Raw genomic sequence first — 26749 nt, 5'->3', positions numbered from 1 at the left:
TCGAATATAGCTCTTACTCTTACACTTCTACCTGTGCAATAGGTTTCCTAGGCCAAGGCTCAAGTTCACATGTGCCAGTATTTCTGTTTTTCCTAACTCTTAGCTACAGTGTACAAATTTTGACCTGAACTAATGTGCTGCATTACCAAGTTATTTCAACATTTACACCTTGTCCAGACCATAGTAAAGAAAGATTATATACTTAACCATTATACATGACCTTTAATGTTCAGACTTCTAAGTGCCATATCTGCTTCTCACTATGTAATCCTTCATATGGTTTGTGAAAAGGTACCTTTCATATGATAACTACAAACAGTTCATTTTAATGTTAATAAATGTGTTTTGAGTTTGAAAACCACTATTTATTCAATCAATTATTAGAGTTTCAAACAGAATTACTATATTCTTATTCCTTTTTAAATAATTCAATCTATCATTTATTTTTAAGCAGAGAACATTGCTCTGGGTATATACATTTTTCCTTTTTTCTGTAATAACAGCAATCAGTCAAAATGTTTCAACATTGTAACATTTAGGTTTTATTTTGGAAAAAAATAAAAACACTTGCTTTCAGCAAACAGCTGTGACTTTGATTTGTTTGCTTTTAACTTGCCAATTTGGCGGACATTAAAAAAATGTAGAAGAAGAGATATATTTCATATAATGAGGAAAATATTTGCTATCTTCAGTTACAGAGGAACATACAGCCTATTCCGCATCATTTGATGTTTCCTCTGTAGAAGACTGTCAAGGGATGATGATAGTAGATATACCATTGCGTACACTGTTCATCGCCTTCTAATCATTATATTACAAGAATAATAGCATTAGTTTACCTAGGTAAAAAACTTCTTATATTTCGATTCTGATGCCACCAGCTGAACTTTTTTTTTAATTGTGCATGCCTGCCAATCATTAGCAAGGTGTTCATGCTGTGAGATGTCAAAATTTTAATGATATACAAAGCATATAAAAAATATAAACGGTTGTAATTAAAGCAGCAAATGATTATGTAAAATTGTATTTCTTGTGGGGAAATTATATCCTAAAAAAAACAATGTGTGCTTTAAGGGGTAAATCAACATAAAAAATTTTTTTTTTGTTTACCACAGTTTATTTTTTACCTCTGTGGGAATTCAGTAATGAGATTACCTGGGCCAACTGCCATGGCCATTAAAGAAGGATTCTGCTACCTCTGTGTTCCTCCTTTTATGTGTATTTGATATGGTTTATGATGCAACAGAAGGAGGGGGTACACTAAAGTAGATATGAATACTCAGAACTCCAAGGGGACAGAAAGAGAGCAAAAAACTATTCAGGTATACTATGTTAGTGCTGTTCCCAAGAGTTTTAGGTAATCAGTGAGTTATGCAGCCCATCAGTTTCCACCTGAGTCTGAAGTATGCCTTTGGGGTGACCTGACCCATTTATTTAAAAACAGCAAAAATAAGAAGGTGAACTTTGATAAGTCTGTATGGAGTCCACAGTGGCTTGCTTTTGGTGATCTGGTTGTAACGGAACTTCTGGTTGATATGTTGTAACTATCATAAGTTGTATGGAATTTGGTGCAGTAAATGTATAACATAATCCATTCACTCGATACAAAGGCCTTCTATTTGGGCCTGTGGACTTGGATTACAATCACATTTTAATGACGACAAGTGGAAACTCAATAGCAAGAATTTTTTTGGATGACGAAAAGAAGAGATGTTTTCCATTTCTAGTGTTTAGAAATAAGTGTCTGTATGTGCTACTTCCCTCTTCCTTCTCATATCTTCTCTGGTAAAAAAAAAAATTATGTTGCTAGAGCAAGTTTATGGAGTGTTTTCAGCATATAGAAGTTGTCAGGTCTGTATACCATTTTCATGAGATATTTTTATTTTTTGAATGTCATAGTCCACCATCATTTGGAGTTGAGAGAAAACTAATTTAACTGGTGGAGGTACATTAAATAGCTACTCTGTATGTACATGGCTTAAACTTTTTTTTTTCAAAGTAGAATGTATTTGTCTCATACCAGGAGTGGATTGCAAACTGTTTGTCCATCTAAGGCTCCCTTGTCCAGAGGGTGCACATCCTGTGCATACCCAAAAATTTTTGATACCCAGTTACAGCAAACACAAATATAAAAGGTCTACTAGCCAAACTAACAAGTAATAAAACCATGTTGCAAGGGAGGTGCAGAAATAAAATTGCTACTTACAGACTGAGTTCTGCTGTAAATTTATCTGTTTTCGTTTTGGCTGCTATGCATTGTCTGGAGTAATGTTTTTTTCTTTTACATGAATAGACATTGTAAATAGGTTTGAAGTAGAATTACAAACCTATTTACTGGGATGTTGTAACTACCGCACAGGCGCGTGGGAGTTGGCATGTGCAAAAGAAGCCGGGTTTGTCGGGTTACCCTGAGCAGTGCATGTGCAGCTCAGCAAATTTTGACAGCTGGGCAGCGATCAGGCAGGTAAGAACAGTTATTGCAGAAGGGACATTGTCTGTTCCCTTCTGTAGTAACCACTTTATTTATACTTTAGCAGTGGAAAACCACAGGGTTGGCTGGGGCTGCACTTCAGGTAACATATTTGCATGTGATTGACAATGGAGCGGTTGTGTCTGCTCTTATATACAGAATATGGTGGTATTCTTCACACTATGACATTATTTACATCATGTGGGGGGATATATCATCAGTATCTCTAATGAAACTACAAATGAATGAATACCAGGATGATGACTAATAAAGACAAGGTCAGTAATGGCTTTGAATATTACATTACATACTGTCTTTGACAGGCTGTTTAACTATGCAAGTGATGAATTACATTATGTTATACTTGTATTGGTATAGATCAATACATAGAACACTATGCATTTTACACAAGATACTGTGGACAATTACACCAAAATACCATTATTTATTTTTCACATATTAGCTGACGTGTGTAAAACATGATTTTTATGGAGACATGCCTAGGTGATTACTTGAGATTATTATTTTGATATCTCCTCAAAAATACACAGTATTTCCAGTTGTATATACTTCTGACCTTTAAGAAATGACTAATGGACTGTATAATGTCAGTGGTAATGGCCACTATTCAGCCTAATTTAGGCTAGTCTGTGTATTTTATTGTTATAAGCAATTTGATATTTGTGTAGACTCAAAAATATAAAAATCTTTCACGTGGAAAATTATTGTATATTTACTACTACATATCTCTAACACCGTGGGAAGCCTGTAGTAAATTAAGTGTACAGTATAGCTTCATTTTGCTTATTAAACTTTAGTTACATGTAGAAATGAATGTACCTTATTAACATTTTTATTGTATTTAAATGCAGGTCAAACTATGTAGCAAAGAATGTTGGAGACAGATCATATTATTAGCTCTATTTTACCATTAGTGTTTTAAGAACAATTGCTTGAGGTTTGTAGGTCATTTTGTGTTATGCACAAAATCACGTGGTTTTGCTATTTTGTTCTTCTGGGTCTGGGACATAAAAAAAACCTCTGTCTGCACTTGTAATGGGAATTCCCATGTGTTAGCTTAGATCAACCATTCTCAGCTAGTGTTCCATGAAACCCTAGAGGTTGACAAAGGTTCCATGAGCTGTGTCAGAGTGACCTCCCATAAGATGGTGCTTGCATATGTCCAGGGTCAACATCGCTTGGCAGAGCCATCTACATATAAACAGACATTTGTAGCTGTCTATAGAGATGACGTTATGACCACTAACAACCAATTAAAGCTGCATATTCCAATTGGTTAATTATAAATCGGATTCCCCAAAACCTGAGAGTTATTTAAGGGTTCCTCAGGGGTAAAATAGTTGAAAAGGCTGCCTTGGATAAAGATAGGAGTTGAACACTCTAAAAAATTTTAAACTCTTTTAAAGAAAACCTTTCATAAGAAAAATATGGAAGCTGCCATTGCCGAACCAATTTTTTACAGTACATTAAAAGAAACATGGCTGGCCTCTAGGCAGTGTCCCTTGTCCTTGTTCCATCCATCTACTCTTATGTCACTGCTGTGTCCGATATAATGTAGGAGTCATATATATATATATATATATATATAGATATATCACACAGACTGGGATAGTAATTCCAGAACTTAAATCCTATCAGGTATGCTGAAAGCACATGTTCTGACAAAAATCATTACAACCTACAGTGGGGTGGGCTGTTGCTACGAATTTATTGTCCTGTCTCATGTTGGGAGCCAAGATATGTAACCTTACTTTATTGCCAAACTGCATCATGGAAAAATCAAGTCACCAGTACAATTTATTGTCAGAAAAGTTGTGTAAGTCCAAGACCTCAATAGACTGATATAAAATATCTTTAGTCAGGTAAAACTGTTCCTATGTATTTTAACTATCAATTTGCTAAAAGTTAGTGTAACTTCAACTTGATTTAGTTTACACAATATTTTTGTATCAAATTTTAGATTTTGAACAGTTCCCCTGGTGTGCACTTTTGCTGGGAGGGGGGGGGGACCTTGGTTGAGGAACTGTAAATTGTAAACATCTAAAATGTATCGTAAATATAAGAGGTGTGTGCCACTTTAAGATCTTTCAAATATCTATCCAACAATTTAGTGATTTGGATAATTGTTTTTTTTCTGTTTTCAATCCTGATGTCACAAACTATTTTCTAACCTAATTTCTTCTGTACATTTGTCTCATAAGCTTTCTAATAGCACTATTCAGCTAATGTGTTTTTAAGATGTTCAGCTCAGAGTAAGCTTTGTAGATACTCAATTGCTTGATTACAAATACTAAATAAATGCTTCCAGAAACATCAGATATTTAAGTAGTGAAGTAATATATTCTCCAACTGCAGGGAGGTCAAACAAATGTTTTTAGACCTTTGTTGGAGAATATAAATTGATTTTGGCAGTATGTTACCCAACCACCAGAAAAGCAAATTTCTGTTTACTTATCTATTCTACACATTAATACTATTATTAATATTAATAATAATAATATTAAACAGGATTTATATAGTGCCAACACTGGAGGAGTGACACAGGAGGAGGAGTGACACAGGAGGAGGAGTGGACCCTGCCCACAGGAGCTTACAATCCAGGAGGTGGTGGAAGTAACACACAATAGGAGGGGAGATATGTAGCGGGGAGAAGTTGTGTGGGTCTGAAAAGACAGAAGAAGATGGGTGGGCAAGTATGAAATGATGGGTTTTGAATGCTCTTTTAACCTCCCTGGAGATAATCCAGAGTGTGGCTCAGAGTTAATTTTCAGTACCAAAAGCGGTAACCCCGAGCCACACTCGGGGTGGAATTGCCAGGGAGTTTAAAAAGCTTACCTGGTAAGCAGTGCCCGCTGTGTCCTCCAGCGGTTCCTGCAGCGTACCCCAGCGATGCCTGGCATCTTCTTTATCTGGGACTGTCCGCCCAGCCTCAAAACATACGGATGCCCCTTCCACCTACACATGGTACAGTTCTGGAAACTGACTTTTAATCATGGAAATGTTTGCAGGAGTTGTTTTAAAATACAAATTTACAATTTACCTTTTTCCTAAATTCACAAAATGCAATTGTCAAAGTAATAGTCATTTTATGTCTCCTAACAATGCAATCCCTAAATGTAACACTAATAAATTAATCTAATGCAAAATTTCATTATAGTTCTCAATTTATCAGCAGTTAACAAAACTGCACTGAAAGCTCTGCCTAAAATTACATGTTCCGTCTGTTTAACAGATTATATTTGGAGGTCCAATTCATAGACATATGGTTTAAGAATAGCTAATTGCAAATAAACCCTTCCTTTTTTTGTTCCAAGTACCAGTCAGGAAGATACTGTTATAGAATTGCTAATGGTCTATTAGTGTTTACGAGAGCTACAGTTATTTCTCTGCAGTTAGTGAAAACGCCAGCAAGTAATTTTTAAGTGTTTCTCTATTTGTTTTTAAAATAGTTATAAGATATTTGATTACTATATAAGCCTTTCTGTATTTTCATAAAATTCTGGGGCTAAGCACGTATTTAGGCACCCTTTTCTATTTTTGGCAGATTTGCCTATGTATCTACAGACCCAGAGCAGGTACAAATTTACTATGTGGTGGGATAAATCCTTTCATGTATATAGTTGTTTAAGGGTACAGCAAATATATATTACATTGAAAATCACTTTTATGGTAAGTCATTTTCCTGAACTAAAAGAAATGTGTGCATTCATATATGAAAACACTATATGAAGTATGTATCAGTGCTGTGTATATGTTTATGTATTTTTTGCTTTTTCAGTTTATTCAGTAGCAGGTATTTTTATGTAGGTGTGATTTCTAGTAGTACAGAATTAATCAACTGTTGTCAACTGACCCAGTTACCAAATATGCCAGTTAATAAATATATTGCCACGAGCTGTAGATTGTCCCAGCTATATACGTTTACTGCATATTCTTACTGCAAGTTCTTTACAAGCTCCAGTCTGTAACATTAGAAGCATTTGGCTTCCTGGTTGCATAAGTTTTTATTGTTTGCTTTAATTAAGAACACCTTATACAGACCAATATTTTAATGTTATTTATGTTTTTGTGACTGGTCCTGGTGAAATGGTTAAAACATTGCAGGAAACTAGGACCAATGTGTGATAACTGGAACTTGTTCCTTTGCTGGCATTGGTAGTTTATGATCTTCTAGAGCAATTTGCTGAATGCTATAGACTTTATTTATTGAATGTTTCTTTTCCTCTAGGTCAAAACCCACTAATCCCAGATTTACTTTGCTTGTTTTTACAGGTGACTTGTAACAGCTTCACCATCAGTGATGGGGAGATGCAGGACGTTGGTGTTGGCCTCTATCCCAGGTTATGCATAGACTGCCTTATTCACAGTGACTAAATTATTTTTTTTAGGTAGCTAGCAGGGTTTTTATGAAGAAAACTACTTCCACTGTTAAATTGCAAGGAAACACATACATACGCAAAAGAAAACATGAATTAAACTTTGTTTTCAAAATGTCTCATTACCAACTGAGAGGTTATTTATGTAGTCCTAGACTGATGGCTGTTTTTTAGGCATGTGGCTTTCACTAAGAACAGAAACAAGTTAAAAGGGGAACTGGAGGCCCAAGTTTATATTACTTGCTATGGTAATATAGGCAAGAAAGCGGAAAGAGAGATTTTCATTAAAGCGAAGTCCTAAACTTTCGCACAGCTAAAATCTCATTTCAGTTTTTGTTACAAATGTTTGACTCTTGGCACTGTTATCTTTAGATAATTTAGGTGAATTGTAACAACTACGCCTCTTTTTTTGTATATTCCTGCTATTTAACATGGAATGTATTAAGAGAGTGTAAATATCTGAACACTCTTAAGACTGAAATATGTCTGTACCGTTTTATTTCAAAAGTTTCCTAAATAATAAATAATCCATCAAGCCCACTTTGTACGAAAGTTACGCAACTGAAGTAGGCAGGTACAGAGCTGTACAGAGCTTGCTGGTACAGAGATGTAAATCAATTTTGACAGTTCATGGTTTTACCTTGATCGTACTAAGCCACTCTACTTAGACATTTGTAAACTTTTGTTGGTTTGTTCTGTTTTGAGGTTATTTTGACATTTATTTTCTCTTTATTGCCTTGCATTTTTGCAGCCTACCCATTATGTTCTATAAGGATAATGTTGTACATGGACTCACACATCTGATGTATCTAGTCAGAACATCCTGCTTCCAAGCAAACACAGGGCTGGTACAGAGGTTTTCAAAAACGTACATGTTGCTCCTTCTAGCAGCTAACAAATATGTAAATCCGTTGCTTTCACCTACAGGGTAACTGCCAACACATACAATAGGCTTACCATTATGGTTTTGGAGAAACCTAAATTACTGTCAACTCTGCCAGGCTTTCCAGGCATTTTTACACTTTTTAAACATCCCTGTTCATTCAATCCTTTTCATGATGTTTTTAAACTAGTAATAAAAGTTATGGGGATTTGAAGTTATTAGATATTTTAGAACTGCAACCTTTAGTTCTGATAAAGAAAATGCAACTTGGATGTTTTTCCTACTAACAAAAATTGAAGAATTTAAAACTGTTTTATTAACAACACTTTTGGGCCTGTTTTGACTAAATAAGATGTAAAGTATTTGTCATGGTGTTGTGTATGTTTACCTAAAGCTCTCCATAGCTGGAGAACCTGGGTGAACCTGTGTAATCCAGCAAGCAAGGAATGGATTTCCATTCATTTGCTATTTGCCTGGATTAGATCTATTCCAGGTTTGCTGGATCACCCAAGTTCACTGATGAAAGTGTATCTTCTCCAGCCTTAGAGAGCTTTTATTTAATATATAAATCAGACTCAATGAGTGCTGAAAGGAGATGAGCAAATTGATTTTTATGGTTCAGCCCAGATCAACCAATTTACTCAAGGTAGATATTTTCAAACCGTTGGTTCATGTCAAAAGTCTGTGCTCTTTTTACATTGTTGTTGTATTATGCAGGCTTGATTCTCCTACTGTCTCCCCTGAGACATCAAGCTTTGCAGTGTCTCTCAGAATCACTAACATACAATTTTCTGTTGTGTTTCTAAAAACCTTTTTTTAATGAAAATTCCAACACAAAATGAAAATATTGAGTTCTACAGGTATCAAGTTGAATGGTAAAAAATCCTAATCTTGCAGTGGCAATCTAAGTAGATAAAATTCTTACTATGTACTGTTTTAAGCAAGGAATGAGGTTGTTCTGTTCTGTCTGTTCCTATTATCAGAAACATTCCAAAAAAATGTAGGATTTATTTCCACAATATTTTAGTCTTCAGTGACAGAAATAACATTTCTACAGTGTTTCTGATCCAAGTACCTAAGTTATATAGTTGAGCTAGAAATTTTACACATGTAAAATTTTTTTTACACATGTAACTTTTTTTCTCCAACCTAAACCTTCCTGAAAGTAGACATGTACTAACACCCTGATCTTTGCTAGCTTTTTGGATTTTATGGCCTAAAACTAAACTTGCTTTCAATGACCATAGCAGAAAGGAGTTTAAAATGAGCTAAACCTAGATATTGTACCCTGAGACATAAAACCAGTACTTTTTGATACAAAAATATATCCCGTTAGAGTTAAATTAGTGGCAGTACTTAAAATGCATGTGTAAAGACAGAAGTAAAGGAGCTGTCATTGCTAAAACCCTCTAAAATTCCATCTATTTTTTAACTGAGTGGGCAAGTTACAGAACTATGACAATTTGACAGCTACTGTACTAATCCTTGGATCTTTTTATGGACAAGGAAGGTGAGTAACCACAGTTACACACAATACTTAAGACAAACATGAATATGCTTTCCTGCATTTATGCTATAAAAGGTGGCTTGGCAAATAAGATAAAGGACAGGGTTATATGAGCAGTCACAAGTTAAAAAAATTACAATTCCTATAGCGTGCATTCTCCTGATGGATCTAAAGATACCTTTCTGTGTAGATTTCTTGATGAATATAATGTATTTGGTAGGTGTTTGTGGTGGTGCTGGATGTTAAAGCAACCCTCTTCCCTCTAGGTGACTACTGTGACATACTGGATTTCGTCTTTAAGCTTCTAAACGCCATTTAGTACCACACTAGTACCAAGCCAAACAGCTAAACTTTGAAATAATCTTCCTTTACTTAATACTTGTACAGATCAGAAGCCTTAGGAGTGGATACATATATTCTTCACTATGACACCAAAATTATTTAAGTGCTGATGTCACTCCTTAAAACCTGGAAATCTCTAGTCAGATCCTGCTTTTATTACTTAATAACATTTGAAAACTTTTTAACATAATCTATTAGTCCAACAAATCCAAGCTGACCCAACCCAATATCGCCGTAGATATTTATACTCTATTGAGAATTTGTATTTATGGCTTATAATTAATTCAGCAAATGTTATATTACCGGTACCTAGTTCCTAACCTTCACCAATAACAAATTTACATGGAACTGGCAGGGTAACTGTTTTTAGCTAAAACTCTTTTCATTAAAGCCCAACATTAGCATAAAGTTAATTTGTGGTCATCAAATGCTTTTTATTGTTACAAATCCTTAGGTGTCTATCCCTAAGCTTGCCCTTCCCTACACACTAATAAATTAGACTTCCACTGGTGCCCAAACAATACTCTAGCACTTTAAGGAGAAGGTTGGAGGGTAATTCCTTACTGCCAATTTTTCTCTAAATATAACATTTCTTTCTTAAATCTTCAAAATATTAAAATTACTGTTAACCTCCCAATGGTAGTATTGTTATTATTTACCCTCAAGTCATGTTTCAGAAATGTTTTTCAAAAAACTTGTAGCGAACAGGATGTGGTTTCTACATAGATTTAATTACTACACCTAAAAGAAAACTGGCAATGAATTGCACATCTGTTGATCTGTTAGAGTGGTTTCTGTGCTCTCACCCAAAATTAATAGACTTCTGTTTTAAGCATTCTTGCTAAAACTATCCCAAGAGGCCCTGCTTTCTTCTTGTTGAGCAATAAGTATACAGAGATGAGATTCCCAGTCTACAGATTAGTTCAACATATAAAAAGAGCTACCACGATCTATAGATACTAAATATAGAAATGTATTATTTAGGACTTCCAGAGATTTGCCAGCCTAACACTATGTCTGTGACTTGACAGTAAGGTAGGAACAACAGATGAGATCTTCCCTTTGCTTCCTTTTCCTGGAATTGTGATCTTGATTTTCCCCTAACTGCAATAAAATAAATTTGATCATTTTCAATAAATATATACATTCATTAATTGGGGTTTTTTGTTGACTTGTGTCAAAGGGCTTTAGACATGTGTTGGTATTTTTATAGATGTACTTTATAGATGAACCATTCCACTTACTGTGAATTTGAGTTATTTCAAACACTTCTAAAATAAATAAGAGAACACTGGCATAATATTTGAGCTGCAGTTGATCAGCACTTGACATCTAATGGTGTAATAACATGTTTCGAGCTGCATTAGCATTGCCAATGACTTGTATTGGGAGAAAGGCAGTTCTGATGCAAACAAAAGCCACAATATATCGGCATTATACCTACCTGGAGGTAACCTTTAAAATTTTTTTGAAAGAAAACAAATGTTTCTGTTTAGATTTTTAGGTTTTACCCGCTTCTCTAACACTGAACTACAATTTTTGGTGCTGGCATTGAACCTTTATTGATTTTTTTTTATAAAATTACATCTTGTTAGGCTCCTGCATCTATCCCCAGCACCTTATGAGGTAAAGGAGTTAAGATAATTTTGTCTTTAATCATATCATGCAAATTGATGTTTAGCACCACTCTGTTATATAAAGTAATTATGCTTAATGAGGATGTGTACACAGCAGGAGATGGTTAGCTGAAGTCTGCTACCATTCTGTCCCCAATGAAAAGAGTTGTCAATTAGATCATAGTAGGTCTAATAATTTTGTACAATCCGAGACATCAATATAAAAATCTAATTTCTGATACTTTGCATTGCATAGTTATAGTAATTTTAGGTTGAAAAATGTGTAAACATGCTTGGAAAACTTCAGCAGAATTTTGAATATGTTGGATTTTTTCAGGACAATTACTACATCCTATTAGTAACTTAAAAAAAATTACTTGATGGCCAAAAAAAAAAAAGTTGACATGTTTTTATGGAGCAAACTAGATAAAAAATTCAGTAAAAAGCTTTTGTTATGTCTAAACATAGCCAATAAAATTAGCTTAGCAAGCAATAAATTTATTTTGCCACTGTATTTTGATCCAAATAGTATTAGTTTGATCTCAGAAGGAGCAGCCTACAGGGATGTGATGTTTGTAAACACTTTTTAGCCACTTTTTTATATCATGTAAAAATGTGGTGATAGGTCCACTTTAAGTATATCACTTTTAGCAAAAAGCACTATTTAAGTGAAGATTTAAAGTTTGCATAATCTAATGTTGAAAGTCAGTCATTTCTTGGTATGCGCTTATGTTTTCACATGTCTATGTATGCAGTGACCACACTTTTGGGATAATGAATTTAAAATGAATAAATCAGTTTCTGGGTAAGTGTAAAAATGTAGAAATCTGAAGCGGCAGAGTTATTTTCATGTATGTGTCTGCACTAAGCCTATAGGTAGAACTGGTGACTGATTGGGCTAATCTTTTAATTGTACTGGTGCTTGATAAAAAAAAGTTTTCTAGCCTGTTATCTGCTGGCAAGCACAGTGTAGGCCTCATTTAGGCTCATCATTTGTGAGTCGCAGACCACGTAAATGTTTCCTTCCTATATTATCTTAATTTGCAGTCCTCAATTTTTTTAACACCATGGTGTGTTGATGTGCAAAATTCTACTATTAATAAAATCATTAGGGAAGTGAATTTTAGGTTTCACTCATTTTTGCTGCCAGTGGGTATTAGTCACACACACACAACAAAAACAAAAATGAATTCCTGGTTGAATTTAGAAAAGAGACACAGTAATATATCCTCTCATAATAATATTTTCAGCAATATTCTATTTTTTTGATTCTCCTGCATTGAATATTGAATATCAGAATAAACTCATTTGTCATGTAATTTAGGCTATGTTGTTGCAGCTTTAATGACTGCTTCAATATATTGTGTACTTTATCCTTTACCTTTAATTTTTTAGAAAAGGTTTAAAGGTTTAGTGCTGCATAATTGCCAAATTGAGTAGCTTTTAAAATGATATTGCTGATTGGGAAACTACTACTGTTTCTAAAACAAACACTTATGTCAATGTTACTGCATATACTCGAGTATAAACTGATTTTACAGGGTATGAACTTTTACTGTGTAACAAACTCTGTAACAATTGCTCCTCAATGGCAAGTTTATTACACACTTTACATGAGGACACATCTCCATCTAGTATAAACCAAGATTTTTTTTTAATTACTCCATTATATTAGGTAACTTTACTTCACACATACCCCTTAGAGGTAAATTTGTCATTTATTAAAAATAATTGACCTGGTAAGCCTCATAAGCCTGGAGCCTTATCAGTGTAAACACAGTTCACTCTAAAAATTTAGGCTGATTCTGGTAAAGTTAGCTCAGATACAGAGTAAAAAGAGACAATATACTACAAATATAAACCAATTTTGTAACACTTCTGTTTATTTAGAGTAATGCAAGATTCTGTATGACTGATATTCACGTATGCCACAAAATGATCGTCAGTAATATTTGAAGGAGATGGTAGATCATCACCAAACCTAGCTTTTATTATTATTATTAATAATAATAATATTAATAAACAGTACTTATATAGCACCAACATATTACGCAGCACTGTACATTAAGTAGGGGTTGCAAAATACAGACAGTGATAAAGAAGGAAGTGAGGACCCTGCCCATATAGCTGTTTTATGATTTCATATTATTTGCCTCAAAATAATAATATACCTCAAAATAATACATGCCTCAAAAAAATTATGGTGTTTGCCATTGTTGATCTCTCTATTCTAGAATGCTGGTTGTCTGGCTGTTGTGCAGGGACTAACATTTTAACCCTTCAACTAACTAACCTGCTACAAGTTTGCAGCCCAGGTCTTTCCTCCTTCTTGATTTTACATTCATGTTCTGGGTCTGTGGTTTAAAAGATACTGAAGGCAGTGACTGTGCATAAAATCTAGGTTGTAAAACATATTTAAAAGGAGATCAGTAATGACAACCCTCATTTACCTATCAAGATTACTTTTTTGTACTAAATTTGCCTTTGCTTTTTTCTAACAGCATGTCCCTTTTGAACCACAGTTGTGACCCAAACTGTGTGATTGTGTTTGAAGGAACAAGCCTGCAACTTCGATCAGTAAAGAAAATACTAAAGGGTGAAGAGGTATGATAAATAACTTACCCCCCTCCTGTCATAGACACCTGGGACAGTCAGCTTCCATCCATTTACATTCCTGAGAGCTGCCTCATTTCTGAATGTTGGGTAAACTCTCATATGTAGAAAGTTTAATGCATAAACTGTCTTTACTTGCTGTTGGGCTATTTGTGTCATTCTAGCTCCAAATTACCCCTATTCATGATAAATATCCTTGTATGTCTTCATCCCTAGTATGAGGGATCAAGACAGTCTTTCATAATTTATTTTCTTTCAAACATATGAAAAATCACTTAAAAAACCAACAACAGCTTCCACTAATCTTTCTTGTGTTGCGGTGATTTTTTTACAGTAAATTTTCCAGATTCAGGATAAGTAAAAAAAAAAAAATGTAAGCTAAAACCTTGGGTTAATAAGTATAATGTAATTCTTTAAGGTTTCATCCTATAACAATATTAACCCTTACCATCTAGTTTAAATGAAATTGTCTACAGAGAGTATATATATTCGGCATTTTAAAAGAAAACTGTTTATAGCTCTCTGTATTTAGCTGTAGAGTGCACATAAACCATTCTACATGCTGAGAACACTATTGTTATATAGAAGACTGGGCACAATGAATGTGTAAAGTCATAAACAGACATAAGAAGTAAAAAGAAATATTGATTCTTCCCATGGATTATTATATCAGCGTTCGGATTGGTTAAAATAAATGTCAAGATTTTATTCTGTTTTCTATTGGGAATGCAAAGACATAGGGAGGACATCTTTTAAAAGTATGTTATACTTAAAGCAGAACTATCAGAAAAAAAACACCACTTACCTTTTCTTCTGCTGAGTCCCCGATCCCTTCACACATGGCCTCAAGTTAGTCCCGCACCATCCTGGAATCCTCCTTTGTCCCGGCGTGAAGGTAGCGCCAGGTGCCACCATCTTCCTCTGTCTTCTTCCTTTTTTTGCCTATACACCTGCAAGGTCATGTGACGAAGCCTGCTGTAAATAGGAAAAAAAGCTCTGATCTCATTGCGCATGCTGATCTCACTGCACATGCGTGAGATCAGCACTTGTTTTCCTATTGCAGGAAAAAGGCCCTTTTGTGCACGGCTAATCTAGCAGCCCGAAGCCTCCTGGATTACATTACGTTTGTATCCCAGGAGGCTTTGCACTCCCGTTCAGTCTTTACCGATACCAAATGGTTAGCTGCCCTTTTAGTATATATACCAAATGGTTACCTACCCTTTTAAAAAAGTAAACATTTTAGTGATAGGTCCACTTTAAAAGTAAGTTTTAAACAGCTATCACCAGAACAAATGTCCATATTGCAAGATTTTTGCTCCATTCCTGTTCTAGGTACAACTCAAAATGTTGTATTTCACCTTTTTTCATTCCCAGAGTTATTGGTCACCAGGACAAAAAGATAAGAGGGAATCTACCCCCAGCTGATACACAGGCAGCAACAAAAATGACTTTTAACCCTTCTACATTCTACCTACATAATAATTTAATACTCACTGAAACATTTTAGAGAATTTGAATCAGTCAGTTCATAATGGGAAACCATATTGTAGTTGAAAACATTTTGCATAGAAGAAAGATAAAAAAAAAAATAAATGTCAGATACTGGTCGAAACCTACGTTAAAATGCTTTTGGGATGTACTGTTTGCAAAAGATGGCAATACCAGTTTACCACTTTGGAACACCATACCTTCCAAAGATTTTTTAAATGAGATATAGAAAAAAAAACATTTTCTTTGTTTTCACTTATCTGTAGGCACTGTTTTAATCTGATGTTTGCCTATTTTAGATTACAAAATAAATTGTTTCTATGTGGTGTGTACTTTTTCAAATGACTATATTTATGTGTTGGTGTCACATAATGAGTTTATTTGTATTTGTAAACTGAGTTTATATAAGTATCAAGGGCATATCATAAATGTTTACTTAGTGAGTTAGGAAATTGAATGGACAGTATACAGTTAGTATGAAGGTCAACGGGGAATAAATAAAAAATCTTGGGGTCAAGTTGAACTATAATGAGATGTTTTGTCTTTCAGAGCTTTGTATGGTATGGAAAAAAATACAGAACAATCTGTCTTGGCAACCTTGTTATTTTTCAGAATAAATAACTGAAAATAACAGAAACATCAGATAACAGATATAAAGTGTTTTCAAAAAGCTGGAAATAATTCAGCTCTCAGAGTTTGGAAATGTAGCGATAGGGTGCAGGAGATCAAATACATTTTGTATGATTTATTCCAGACACCATAAAGAAGTGACTTTATGAAACCTTTAAAGCATAGTTTTTCCTAAGTAAAACTCATACGAAAAGCAGTACTTAAAGCTTTCATTTGTGAATTTTATTATTTGGATTCAGTGTGTGCATTGGGAGTTTGCTTAGCTTTACACATAGATCTAGTTCTTTCACTATTGAATGCCACCTTTTTGCTCTCAGTCACACAAGCATTAGCAAACATATGGACCAGACTGATCAAGTAAGCCTACCTTGGTAAGAATCCAGAACACCTAGAGGAAACCCATACAAACATAAGGCCTAATTTACAACATCTCTCCAGATAGTTTATTTGTGTTATTAATATGTAGGAGTCTATTGCTGCATTGCAGAACTGTGCTGTTCAACAGCCTTTGCTAGTTGTTTTGTCTCTTGATTGGTTCAGTATGTGACTTTTTACTATGCAGGTTAATTAGTTTTTGGCTTTAGTAAAAATCAGATTTGTTGCTTTGCAAAAGATGTTAAATTCTTTAGTGAACTGATCTTGCAGTAATGAGCTTTAAAAGAAATGATGTCATGGCTTCCTTGGGCTAGGTAATGCATCCACAAACACTATTCATCTACCATAATTAGATTCTTAGTTTATTCTAATAAACTCAGTATCAGGTTTGTGTGTCCTGCATAATCTCAGTTTGTTTCAAGATTAAAAGTCAGGCACACAAATTAATATTTTTTGCTTATTTATTACAAGAAAAAAAAATGCATATTCCTCTGTCTTTATTATTACATTTGAAGCATGTCAATAGACTGTTGTTTTATACCTTGCAGCCAATTTATAATTTTCATCTTGTCATAATGCTGTCCCAGAGAAGCAAGTGTGTGCTTAGATAATTAAAAGAACACATGCACTTTTTCATTAAGGCTCAAGTCATTCAAAATAAATATATGTATCTGTTTTGTTTTTAACATTTATTGGAGAAATACAAGCACATTAAATAGGCCTAACACTAAACTTCAATTTTTAGCAGGGAAAGCCCATTGTATAATTTTGGTACAAGGAATTTCAATACCTTTTTTATAGTCAATTTGTAAAATAATGTAGTTTCCTTTCTAAACATATTGCGAAGTTTTAAGGACCTGAAGTGAACTGAAATATCGAAAAGAGAGTTTAGAAGATAGAAGACTGGAGAAAAGACTGGAGTGTTATGGAAAAAAAAGTAAAGTTTATGAGTTTTAAAACTCATAAAACAGTAGCTTGCCCTCCAAATATTAGAGCAATGTCCTCCTTTTCAGATATAGCTAGTCCACAGAAAGCCCAATGCATGTCCATGGTGGGCATAGGGCTCCTGGATGTACAGAAGGATTGCATAAGTGGGGTGGCCAAGACAAGTTAAGTAGCTGAATGCATGGATTTCTGAAGGAACATAGTGACATTGCCTGATAAATTAGGAAGTGTTTATAATCATTCTGCTTAATTAGAATAAATAAACTATTTCCCAGCAGCACATACTCTTCATGTAACCACACTGGGCCTTGTAGTGTTGTCTCATTGAATGTTGATAGCTATAGTGAGCTATGAATCTGGTAATTTGTAGCTCACCTAGGACTTTTTTTTAGCTTCCAGTGGCAGAGAAGCAAAATATCTGTGGAGGTCTAAAATAAATAATCATGTTTTTTTGTCCTTTATGGACAAAATACAAATTACTTTAAGTTAGTTATGTCTATGGATCTACTGATTCTGTCATTGTTTTACTTTAAAAACTTTTCATAATATTCTCAGCTTGATTTGCTTAGTTTTATGACAGTTTTACTAAAGGTATCTCTGCTACAGCGAGCTTGTGGAAATCTGAAACAGCACATTATTAATGTCTCAAAGCAGTCTGACCGAGAAGCCTGAAATATAGCCACATTCATTTGACCCCATATTTTATGCCAAATGTTGTTTTGGCCTAAATAAATCATTATGCAACCACCCTTGGGCTGCTGTCTTGTTTAGTAAAGAAGTGTAGTTATGGAATTGCTGTGTGGTCCAGGGTTTGTTCCAAGCCCATAAAAAAGAAGCATTTAAAAAACCTGGCATAGTTAAGGTACAAATCACATAATATGTTACAACAACGTGTGCAATGTTTAATGATGAATAAAAGGCCTTTCTGGGAAAATATTAGTAACTCAAATAACTGATCATGCAACATCATATAAATGTTCATAAGAAAACATTATGGGAAACACTACTTCAGTTTCCTGCCAAAATATGATATAACCTTTTAATAACATACCAATTGTAATACATTTAAATTTCTGCAACTTGACACCCAAATGAAGAAAAAACTAGCATACAGCCAATACATAGAATTAAACAATCCCACAAAAATCTTAATAAATAATTTATTAATTAAAAAAAAATAATAATATGGATGTAAATAAAGTAGAAGTTTACCAAACCAAGAGCACTGTAAAGATTCAGTAAACATACTTATGCCATTATGTTAAAAATATACCTCTTTCCACAAAAGGCTTTGTCAACATTGCAAATTTTTTGATTGCTTTGGTATATGGCTTCCATTTAAAGTACAAGGGAACTTTTGTACTAAAAACCTTATATGGGTTTTCCTCCACCCCCCCACCATCTATTATTCCCAGGGACTAAAGATGCCGTTCAAACCTGCTTTCTGCTACATTAGTTTTTCCTCATTCACATTTGCTATTAAAAAGATGATGAATAAGAATTCTGAAATGGCCTGTCCCGTGATTAATATTATGAATTATATACTTTTTAAATGCCAATATACAAATGTCATTTCATTATTCATTTAAGATGGCACCCCCTGCCTTTGGTAACACACATGCTTGTAGTGGTTAGTATAAGGAACACATGTTTCTAATGCACAATATATGGATCAGATTCTTTCAGTAGTGTGTCGCTGTGGATAAATTGATAAACAGTGGGGAGCACAGGTGCACTCCTATTGGCTGCTGGGTGTTAGAGTGCCCTCCCCAATGATTTATATTAGCCTGCTAGAGTGGTAGAAATGTGGGGGTATGATTGGGTAGAGAAATAGATTTTGTTGAGGCATTCTCAATCAATGTTTAATCAATATATCAACCCAACATTGATTGGAAAACTCCTAGTTTCCAAAAGCTTTTTGTTAGAGTCAGAGTTTTTAACGACTATAATGTATAATCTGTTGAAAACTTTGCATAGTCTATGGTCCCCTAAGCTTCAATATATTGCATTTAATCTTGGGCTTTGGTAAATGTTTTTCTCTTTCTACAATAACACACCTTTATATAAAAATATATATTACTAATCTTCAATTCTTTGTGCATTTTATCTGGATTTTTTTGTAAACTGACAAAAAGTGCTTAGCTGCTTGATTTGAAACATCTAAAGAAAAGCACATGTGTCTGTTAATAGGATAACAACAGGGGATTATAAGTCTGAATATTTAGAAAACACAAATAGTGCCATTTTTAAAAGATCTTCTGTTTGAATAAATAGGTGCCCTGGGAAGCTTAGAGAATGCAAAGAGAAAATAAATGGGGAGTTATTCTTTATTGCTGCATACAGACTATTGATTTTTTGTTTAAAGACTACGTTATTTTCTACACAATTGTTTGAAATCGGGAGGAGCTCATTTAAGCAACTCTGCTTCAGCTATTCATGATATTCCGGCGGTGCTTCTGTTCATGTTATTGGACACTTTTCCTGGGAGACATACATATATTGTCATTGCTAAATGCCTTCTGAAATTGCAAACAGTCAGGCTTTAATGCTTCCTTTTTATCTTATTGGTTCAATACATAATAGGTATTTTTAAAAGCCTGTGAATTGTACATTCAACAAACATTAAGTGGTCAATCCTAAATTACTTTGATACAGCACAAGTAAATGTTTGATAAAAGTCACAGTTAAGGCTTTATAGTTATATCTCTTGCACCTAGATCAGGTAGGAAGTCAAAATTATCTTACTACTATATGGAGCAGGTCAGTACTATCGCACTAGAATAGGTAGTAAGTCAGTGGTATCTCACTACTATATCTCAATACTATTGACAGATGGTCAATAGTATTTTCTACTAGTAGATCAGTACTAACTTACTACTGTATGCTGTGGGTCAGTAGTATCTCACTATTATAGGTACTTGGTCAGTACTATCTCACTACTGTAGGTAATAGGTCAGTAGTATCTCACTAGTATACTAGTAGTATCTCACTATCTACTAGTATTTTCTTACCATAGGTAGTAGATTAGTACTAATTTACTAGTAAAAGCTGAAGTTTAGTAGTATCTCACTAGTATTCCAGGTTTGACTGTTAGATTATTTGTCAGTCAGGCAGAAGAAGGTCAGCATTATAATGTGAACTATAATTTTTTTTTTTCAGTTTTGTTGCATATTCAAATTAAAAAAATGTCAAGAAAGATGTTAACACTAAACTTTCAATAAACAAAATTTCAAATATAGTTTGACACAGGTGATTGTCACCTTCCTCAGGAGTTAAATGAGACATAAACCTATCCAGACAACAGCATACCAGTCAAAGTGGTTACTTCAGATTTGGAGTTGGGGAACATAAAAGGCAAGCAACCCCAGAACAGCTTCAAAAAATAAAAAATCAGGGGTGTGATAAGCAGGGGGTTTTCTCTCAACATAAATTAAGAAACCACTTCCAGATCTAAATTTTTTCTTGGGCAACCAGTAGGCAGTCTCCCTTTACTATGCTGAGATAGGACAGTAATGCAGATTTTAGATCATTATGGGATATCAGAGAGAAAAATTTTAGGCATGGGATTGTAAAGATTGTATATATTTTTCTGTAGTTTATACTTCAAGTTTTTGTGTGCCCATTACACAGATAGTAACCCATGTTATTATTCACAGCTGACCATTAGTTACATTGATGTGAAGATGCCCACAAGTTTGCGTCAGGCCCAATTGCAGCGTCAGTATTGTTTCAACTGTGACTGCCACCGCTGCCTTTCAAAAGATAAGGTATGTAGAATTTTGATAGCAATTGTTGGATGAAAGCTAAAGTGATTGTCAAATGGTCTGGTTAGTTACTGGTGTCATTTCCTAATTTAATGATAACATTAAATAATTTAAAGCAAAAGTAAAGTCTTAAACCTCCATTCACTCTACCTGGTTGTAGATTATTGTTTTACTGCATATCTTAGTGATTAATACTTTTTATTTTCAATGTAAATAATGTTGGTTAGTTTTTACCCTGAATATTGAAATTAATTGTAGAAAATATATTTTAAATTAACATTATTTGCCATTTCACCCCTTTTAATCAACTTGTTTCTTTCTACGTCTAGTTAGTTATGGAGGGAAAAAAAGCTGGTGGAGTTTCAACTGAAGTCAGGCATGGTGTAAATAGTATGTTCCAGGGGCTTCTGAGCAAACTAAAACCTTTGGTCATATGATTTAGTGCTTTGTTACGGGACATATTTAGAAATCAGGGGGTCCCCTAGTAAATGATTAAGATGAAGATGATTAAGATGAAGAAACACTTGACAGGTAAGAGTGAGACCATTTCAGACCTGCAGTGAGCCACCGAGTTCTGCCCCAATCTGCCACATCCCTATCCTCTCCCAATTCAATGAATGAGACAGCTTGGGAACTGTCTCGCAGGCGAGGTCGATGTAGAGTTTGGTGTGGGTTCTAAAAGAGACATATCACTTTTGGTCGTGCAGTTGTCATTTCGAAATAGGAGACAGAAAATTGGGTTCTGAAAAAGCCTATAGTTAAATGACAACTGATGGAAAGTGTATACTCTATGTATTTTCATCTATACTGGTTTCATTGTACCAAAGCTTACAAGATTTATTCATAAACAATGCCTAATATTCAGTAACTTATATATAGGGACTAGGCATAGCAATTATTAAAATGACAAACACTATTTCTCAAACATTTACACATTGCTCTCAGTCTTTAAAATAACTTGAAGAAAAAGTGGTTTTAGTCATTTAATGTAATATAGAGTTTTATCGTTTTCTCTTTATTGCATACTAGACACTACATTCTGGTATCTAATTACGATATGGCTTATAATAAACTTTTAGTTTCGTTAACACATTGACATTTTCTCTCTCTTGGGTTATAACAAACAAGCAAAATGCAACAAGTAATTACTATGTCACATTTCAGGCAGTAATGTAATAATCATAAATGCGGCAGTTCTAATAACGGGAACCATTAATTATGCAGCTGCTGCTTCCTTCTCTTTTAAGATAATTTCATTTCTGCGTGAAACCTTCGCTACATTAAAAATTAATGTGTTTCATATATTGTGGAGCACATTCAAATTCACTATGCAATCAAGTATTTATTGCAAAACTATAAATTAGGCTCATGGCTTATTTCTTATTCTGTTTTATGTTATTTAGTTTATTTCTCAAAGAAATTACATAGTTTGCAATATAAGCTTTTACATGTTCATATTTATAATAAATGAGCATTACCGGGTAAATTATGTATTGTGTGATTAATGATTTTAAATTTCAGATTAATGTCAAAATACAATGTTTAAAAACTACAGAACAACTGCCCACTGTTCTTTGATGCAGAAAAGTGATATATTTCAGTTTTCTTACAACCTAATCCTTTTTCTGTTGCTGTAGAAAGGGGCCTTCTGTATGGATTTTTAAGAATATCTCTACAATGAAGGCTGAAGGGAAAAAGAGGAGCTACAGCATGAGATCAGTAATTGCACTTTAGGAAGGAGGCAGAGACAGCAACTTGATTTTGGTTCACTGGAGAAAAGGTCTTAGTCATACCCTATTACCCCTGAGGATTGCTTGCTCTGAGTCCATGTGACATAGGTCCAAGATCACTACTGTAGCTAGTGATTTGGATTTACATTTGACCTAGGTCTTTTCCCACTTTATTCCCTTTTACAGTGATTGCTTTGAGCTGCCTTTCACATAAATGCAAAACATAGCTGTGTAGCTTTCCTCATGTCATTGTGGACATTTTTAAATATACATAAACCTAATTACTTAAAACGCTTATAAGCTTAAACATAACAATATCATATTAAAAGGTGATTTTTAATATTTTAGCTTGATAATCCTGCGAGGTAAATCTGTGTTAAGGGCTTTCTAGAGTGAAACTGTGCTTTCTCCCCATTGTACTCCCAGTTAAAAATGCTGTGTGGCTATTGCTGCTGTGCATGTAGACACAAAGGGCTCGATTTATTAAAGCTCTCCAAGACGGAAGAAAATAAACTTTCACGGGAGAGTGGCCAAGCAAACCTGGAATAGTTCTGGTCCAGCACTGAAAACTTTGCCAACTGATAGCAAATGACTTTTAAGAAATACTTTCCTGATTTGCTGGATTACCTGTGTTCTCCCATGAGAATTCTCTCGTGTCTATCTTCTCCAATCTTTGAGATCTTTTATATTTCAGGGCCAAAGTGTATGTGAGGAGACTGCAAAAGATTAGAATCACTGAGATGCAATATAAGCTGCTAAAAGAAAAAAACAAATAAATGTACATTGACCCAATTTTTCAGGTCTGGTAAGCTACAAGGAATGATTTATATGAAACTCCTTTGGATCAAACCTCACATGTTTTCATCAAAAGTCAAGATATGCAGCATGCAGTTACTTGCATTGTCATTGTATGTCTCTTTTGTCAAATACTACTACCCTCTGGTGTTTTGTTTTCTTTTAGTCCGCTTTCCTTTGATTACTTTTGGAATTATAATTAAAGCCAAAGATCATATGTATGATATATTAAATAAGAGTGCAAGTATTAAATGGATACGAGTACCTGATAATTATGTATAAAATGAAAAACAGATTTTGGTACAGGGCAGCATTATTTTGTAATTTACCAATGACTGCTTACACAGAGCAATTGATTATAGGCAAAGGTACAAAAATGTTGAACAACACATATGATTGATTGATGCTTTGATGTGAGCACTTTGACATATTAGGATTAATTCACTAAGCTTTTCAAAACGATAAATATTTTTTTTTCCATCCCGTGACTGTTGTTTTTGAATCCTATTGGAGCTGAAAATACCAGTCACTTTCTTGAAACTAAAGATTCTTATTCATGACTATAACCGATTTTAAGTAGCATACAATATTATTAGTAGTCCTTTTGTATAGTCAAATTTTGTTTGGTGTGTGGGTTGGAGGTGTATTTTTTCCTAATTATTTTTTTATTCAGAGACAGATTTGGAATACTGACTCTGAAAACAAAGTCTTGTGTATTTTATTTTTATTTTTTGACTGGTCCTCAGTTGTCACATTAATGTTTACTCATTACATATTATACATTAAATATTTGCACAATGGTATACAATGATATCTATCTAGCTACAGTAGCTGCATATCAATGGTTACTTTAATGAGTTTTATTATGTAATTGCCAAGCAATAAATGAAATCATTAATATAATAATGTTGTGCTTTACGTGAGAATATTTTTTATTTTGATTACACTGGCTTAATGACTGTTTTATCAAACATTCACAAAGCTTGTTTTTTACACAGATAGTTACCTTTCTAGTAGTGGCAACTAGTAGGTAAAACTCCAACTACTTCAGAGTTTTTCTTTATTAGATTGCAAAAACGTCCCCTATGGAAAAAAAAATATCTTTACTGCCAACCATGGGAAGTCAGAGGGAATATACCTATCTGTGATGCAATGGGCTCTATTTATTAAGCATGGAATTAGACATTCCCTCAAACATTCCTTGGTGGAGAATGTTGCGGGCCCGTAAGTTTCAAGGGCAGTAATTGATTCTCCACCAGGAAATGGCAATGTCAGATTCCCTACTTTTTTGAATAGAGTCCAGCTTTTTTTTTTTTTTTTGAAACATGGTTTGCTGCTTGGTTTCTCTAACTCTAGCCTGGTGACAAACCCTTATCAAGGTTTCATGTACTTTTTCACTTAATTCCTACTAAAAACATTTGTAAATTCTTCTTGAAATGCGTGGTATTCTTGATTCTTTTGTGAAAACATTCATAAACATTCATAAATATACTCCTATGTGTTGTTTTGGAAGTCTGGTTTATTAGCAAACTTTCCAGGTTTAGATATATATATATATGGGTTAAAATGGGTGAATCTTAATTTGAGTGGATCTTGAAATCAATCTTTTTGGATAGACTACCTGTTCTGTGTTTATATATTATGATATATATCTAATTTATAGAAATAGTTTGGAGCCACAGTTTTCTGTATCACAACATCTGTACAGAGAAAACATCAACATTATTGTTTTATTTGTATTATTTGTAACTATCCATCTATCTATATATAGTTTATCACATTGGTTTTGATAATGTTATATGAAAAAATAAACCAGCAGAACGGGACAGTTAAAGTATAAGTAAAATGGTGTTAGATTAATCTACTAACATGTACAGTAAGTGTAATTTAATGGGAAAAAAAGGAGACAATCAAATACCCAAAACATGTGTTTGTTGTAGTCTATACAGTATATGAATATAATCATTAATATGTATGGCATCCTTACTGCTTGTCAGGTTCCATCTTGCAAAGTCAGTTATTGTTGAGGTCAGACGAGGCATACAAGATTAGACAGCAAGACGAATTGATCGGATTTCTATGTCCCCTTTTAACCTAAGCAATCTTCTTTATGTACTTGTTCTGGCATCGGCTATTGCTGTAGTGACATGTATGCTGTCGAAGCTACTGAATCAGCCAAACCCAATAAAATGTAAAATTGATACAGAAAAAGTCTTGACTTGGTAAACTGCTTGTACTATGAATTTAATCTAGGTCTTTGTTTAAAGAGAAACACTAAAATGTGTGAAAATGAGAACACATTTTATGAAACATTCCAGTCTCCAAATAATACATCAAGCCCTATTTGCCATTCATTAAATCCTCATGTAATTAACAGTCTTCCCCATATAATTATATAAACATTTAATAGAAATGGTTATGCTGAGTGCACATTTTAATTTTTCCAGCTCTTCCCACCTTGTTAATTACAAAGCAGATTACATAATGCCTCTGCTTTGTTTTACAAATATCCTTTACTTCAGTCTAAGATTTTTGCTTCTTTTCCCATCACCAAAGCAAATTTCAAGATGTAATGAACACTATACCTTCTGTGTGAATGGTTTACTTATAGAATGATACAGTGGATAGATTAGACTTTAGAAGAAACTAAATATGTAAAGATAGAACAAAATATCTAATCATTGTATAGTGAAAGTGCTTTGTCATGAAATGCAGCTATGAACTGGGTATAGAAAAGAGACTGCCTGTGTTTAAATGATCTTTTATTGATTGATGTCATTGTCCTGTGAATCTCATTTTGTAATACATTGTGATGTTTTGGCTTTCTTGATTAGCTGCATTTGTAGAGGGGGTATAATTGTAGTATACATTGATTTTTTTTCAAATAGGATGTTTAGAGATCTTTTACCACGTTAAAAGGCTTCAGTTTCAGTGGTTGTCAACCAAATACTGGAAAGGGAAGATACTTGAACTAAGCAACATTGTCTGGAAAGATTGTAGATCAGCCACGGTGTTTAGACAATCTCAAAAATGATTTAATCCTTGGGATATTTACAAACTTCTATTCCTAAATCTAAGTGCACATGCCAAATTTCTGTCACTGGAAATTATCTTTTATTGTGATAAATTCCAGCAAAACCAGAACAAACGAGTGTAAGTACATAAAGCATTGTTCAGGTCTATGGAAAGCGGGA

General features: G+C 34.0%; 1 protein-coding gene across 1 annotated transcript in view; it reads left to right on the top strand.

The window, feature by feature from the left end:
- SMYD3 (SET and MYND domain containing 3) overlaps positions 1 to 26749 on the top strand; it is a 242808-nt gene that overhangs the window by 134116 nt on the left and 81943 nt on the right. The window contains exons 3-5 of the mRNA XM_072409328.1: positions 6764 to 6831; positions 13717 to 13819; positions 20923 to 21033. Coding sequence (XP_072265429.1) covers positions 6764 to 6831; positions 13717 to 13819; positions 20923 to 21033 — 282 coding nt within the window. The remainder of the gene's footprint in view (positions 1 to 6763; positions 6832 to 13716; positions 13820 to 20922; positions 21034 to 26749) is intronic.

This window comes from Pyxicephalus adspersus, chromosome 4, assembly GCF_032062135.1.
Source record: "Pyxicephalus adspersus chromosome 4, UCB_Pads_2.0, whole genome shotgun sequence".
Classification (NCBI taxonomy): domain Eukaryota; kingdom Metazoa; phylum Chordata; class Amphibia; order Anura; family Pyxicephalidae; genus Pyxicephalus; species Pyxicephalus adspersus.
The sequence above is the reverse complement of the archived record's forward strand: the minus strand, read 5'-3'. Positions and strand labels throughout refer to the sequence as shown.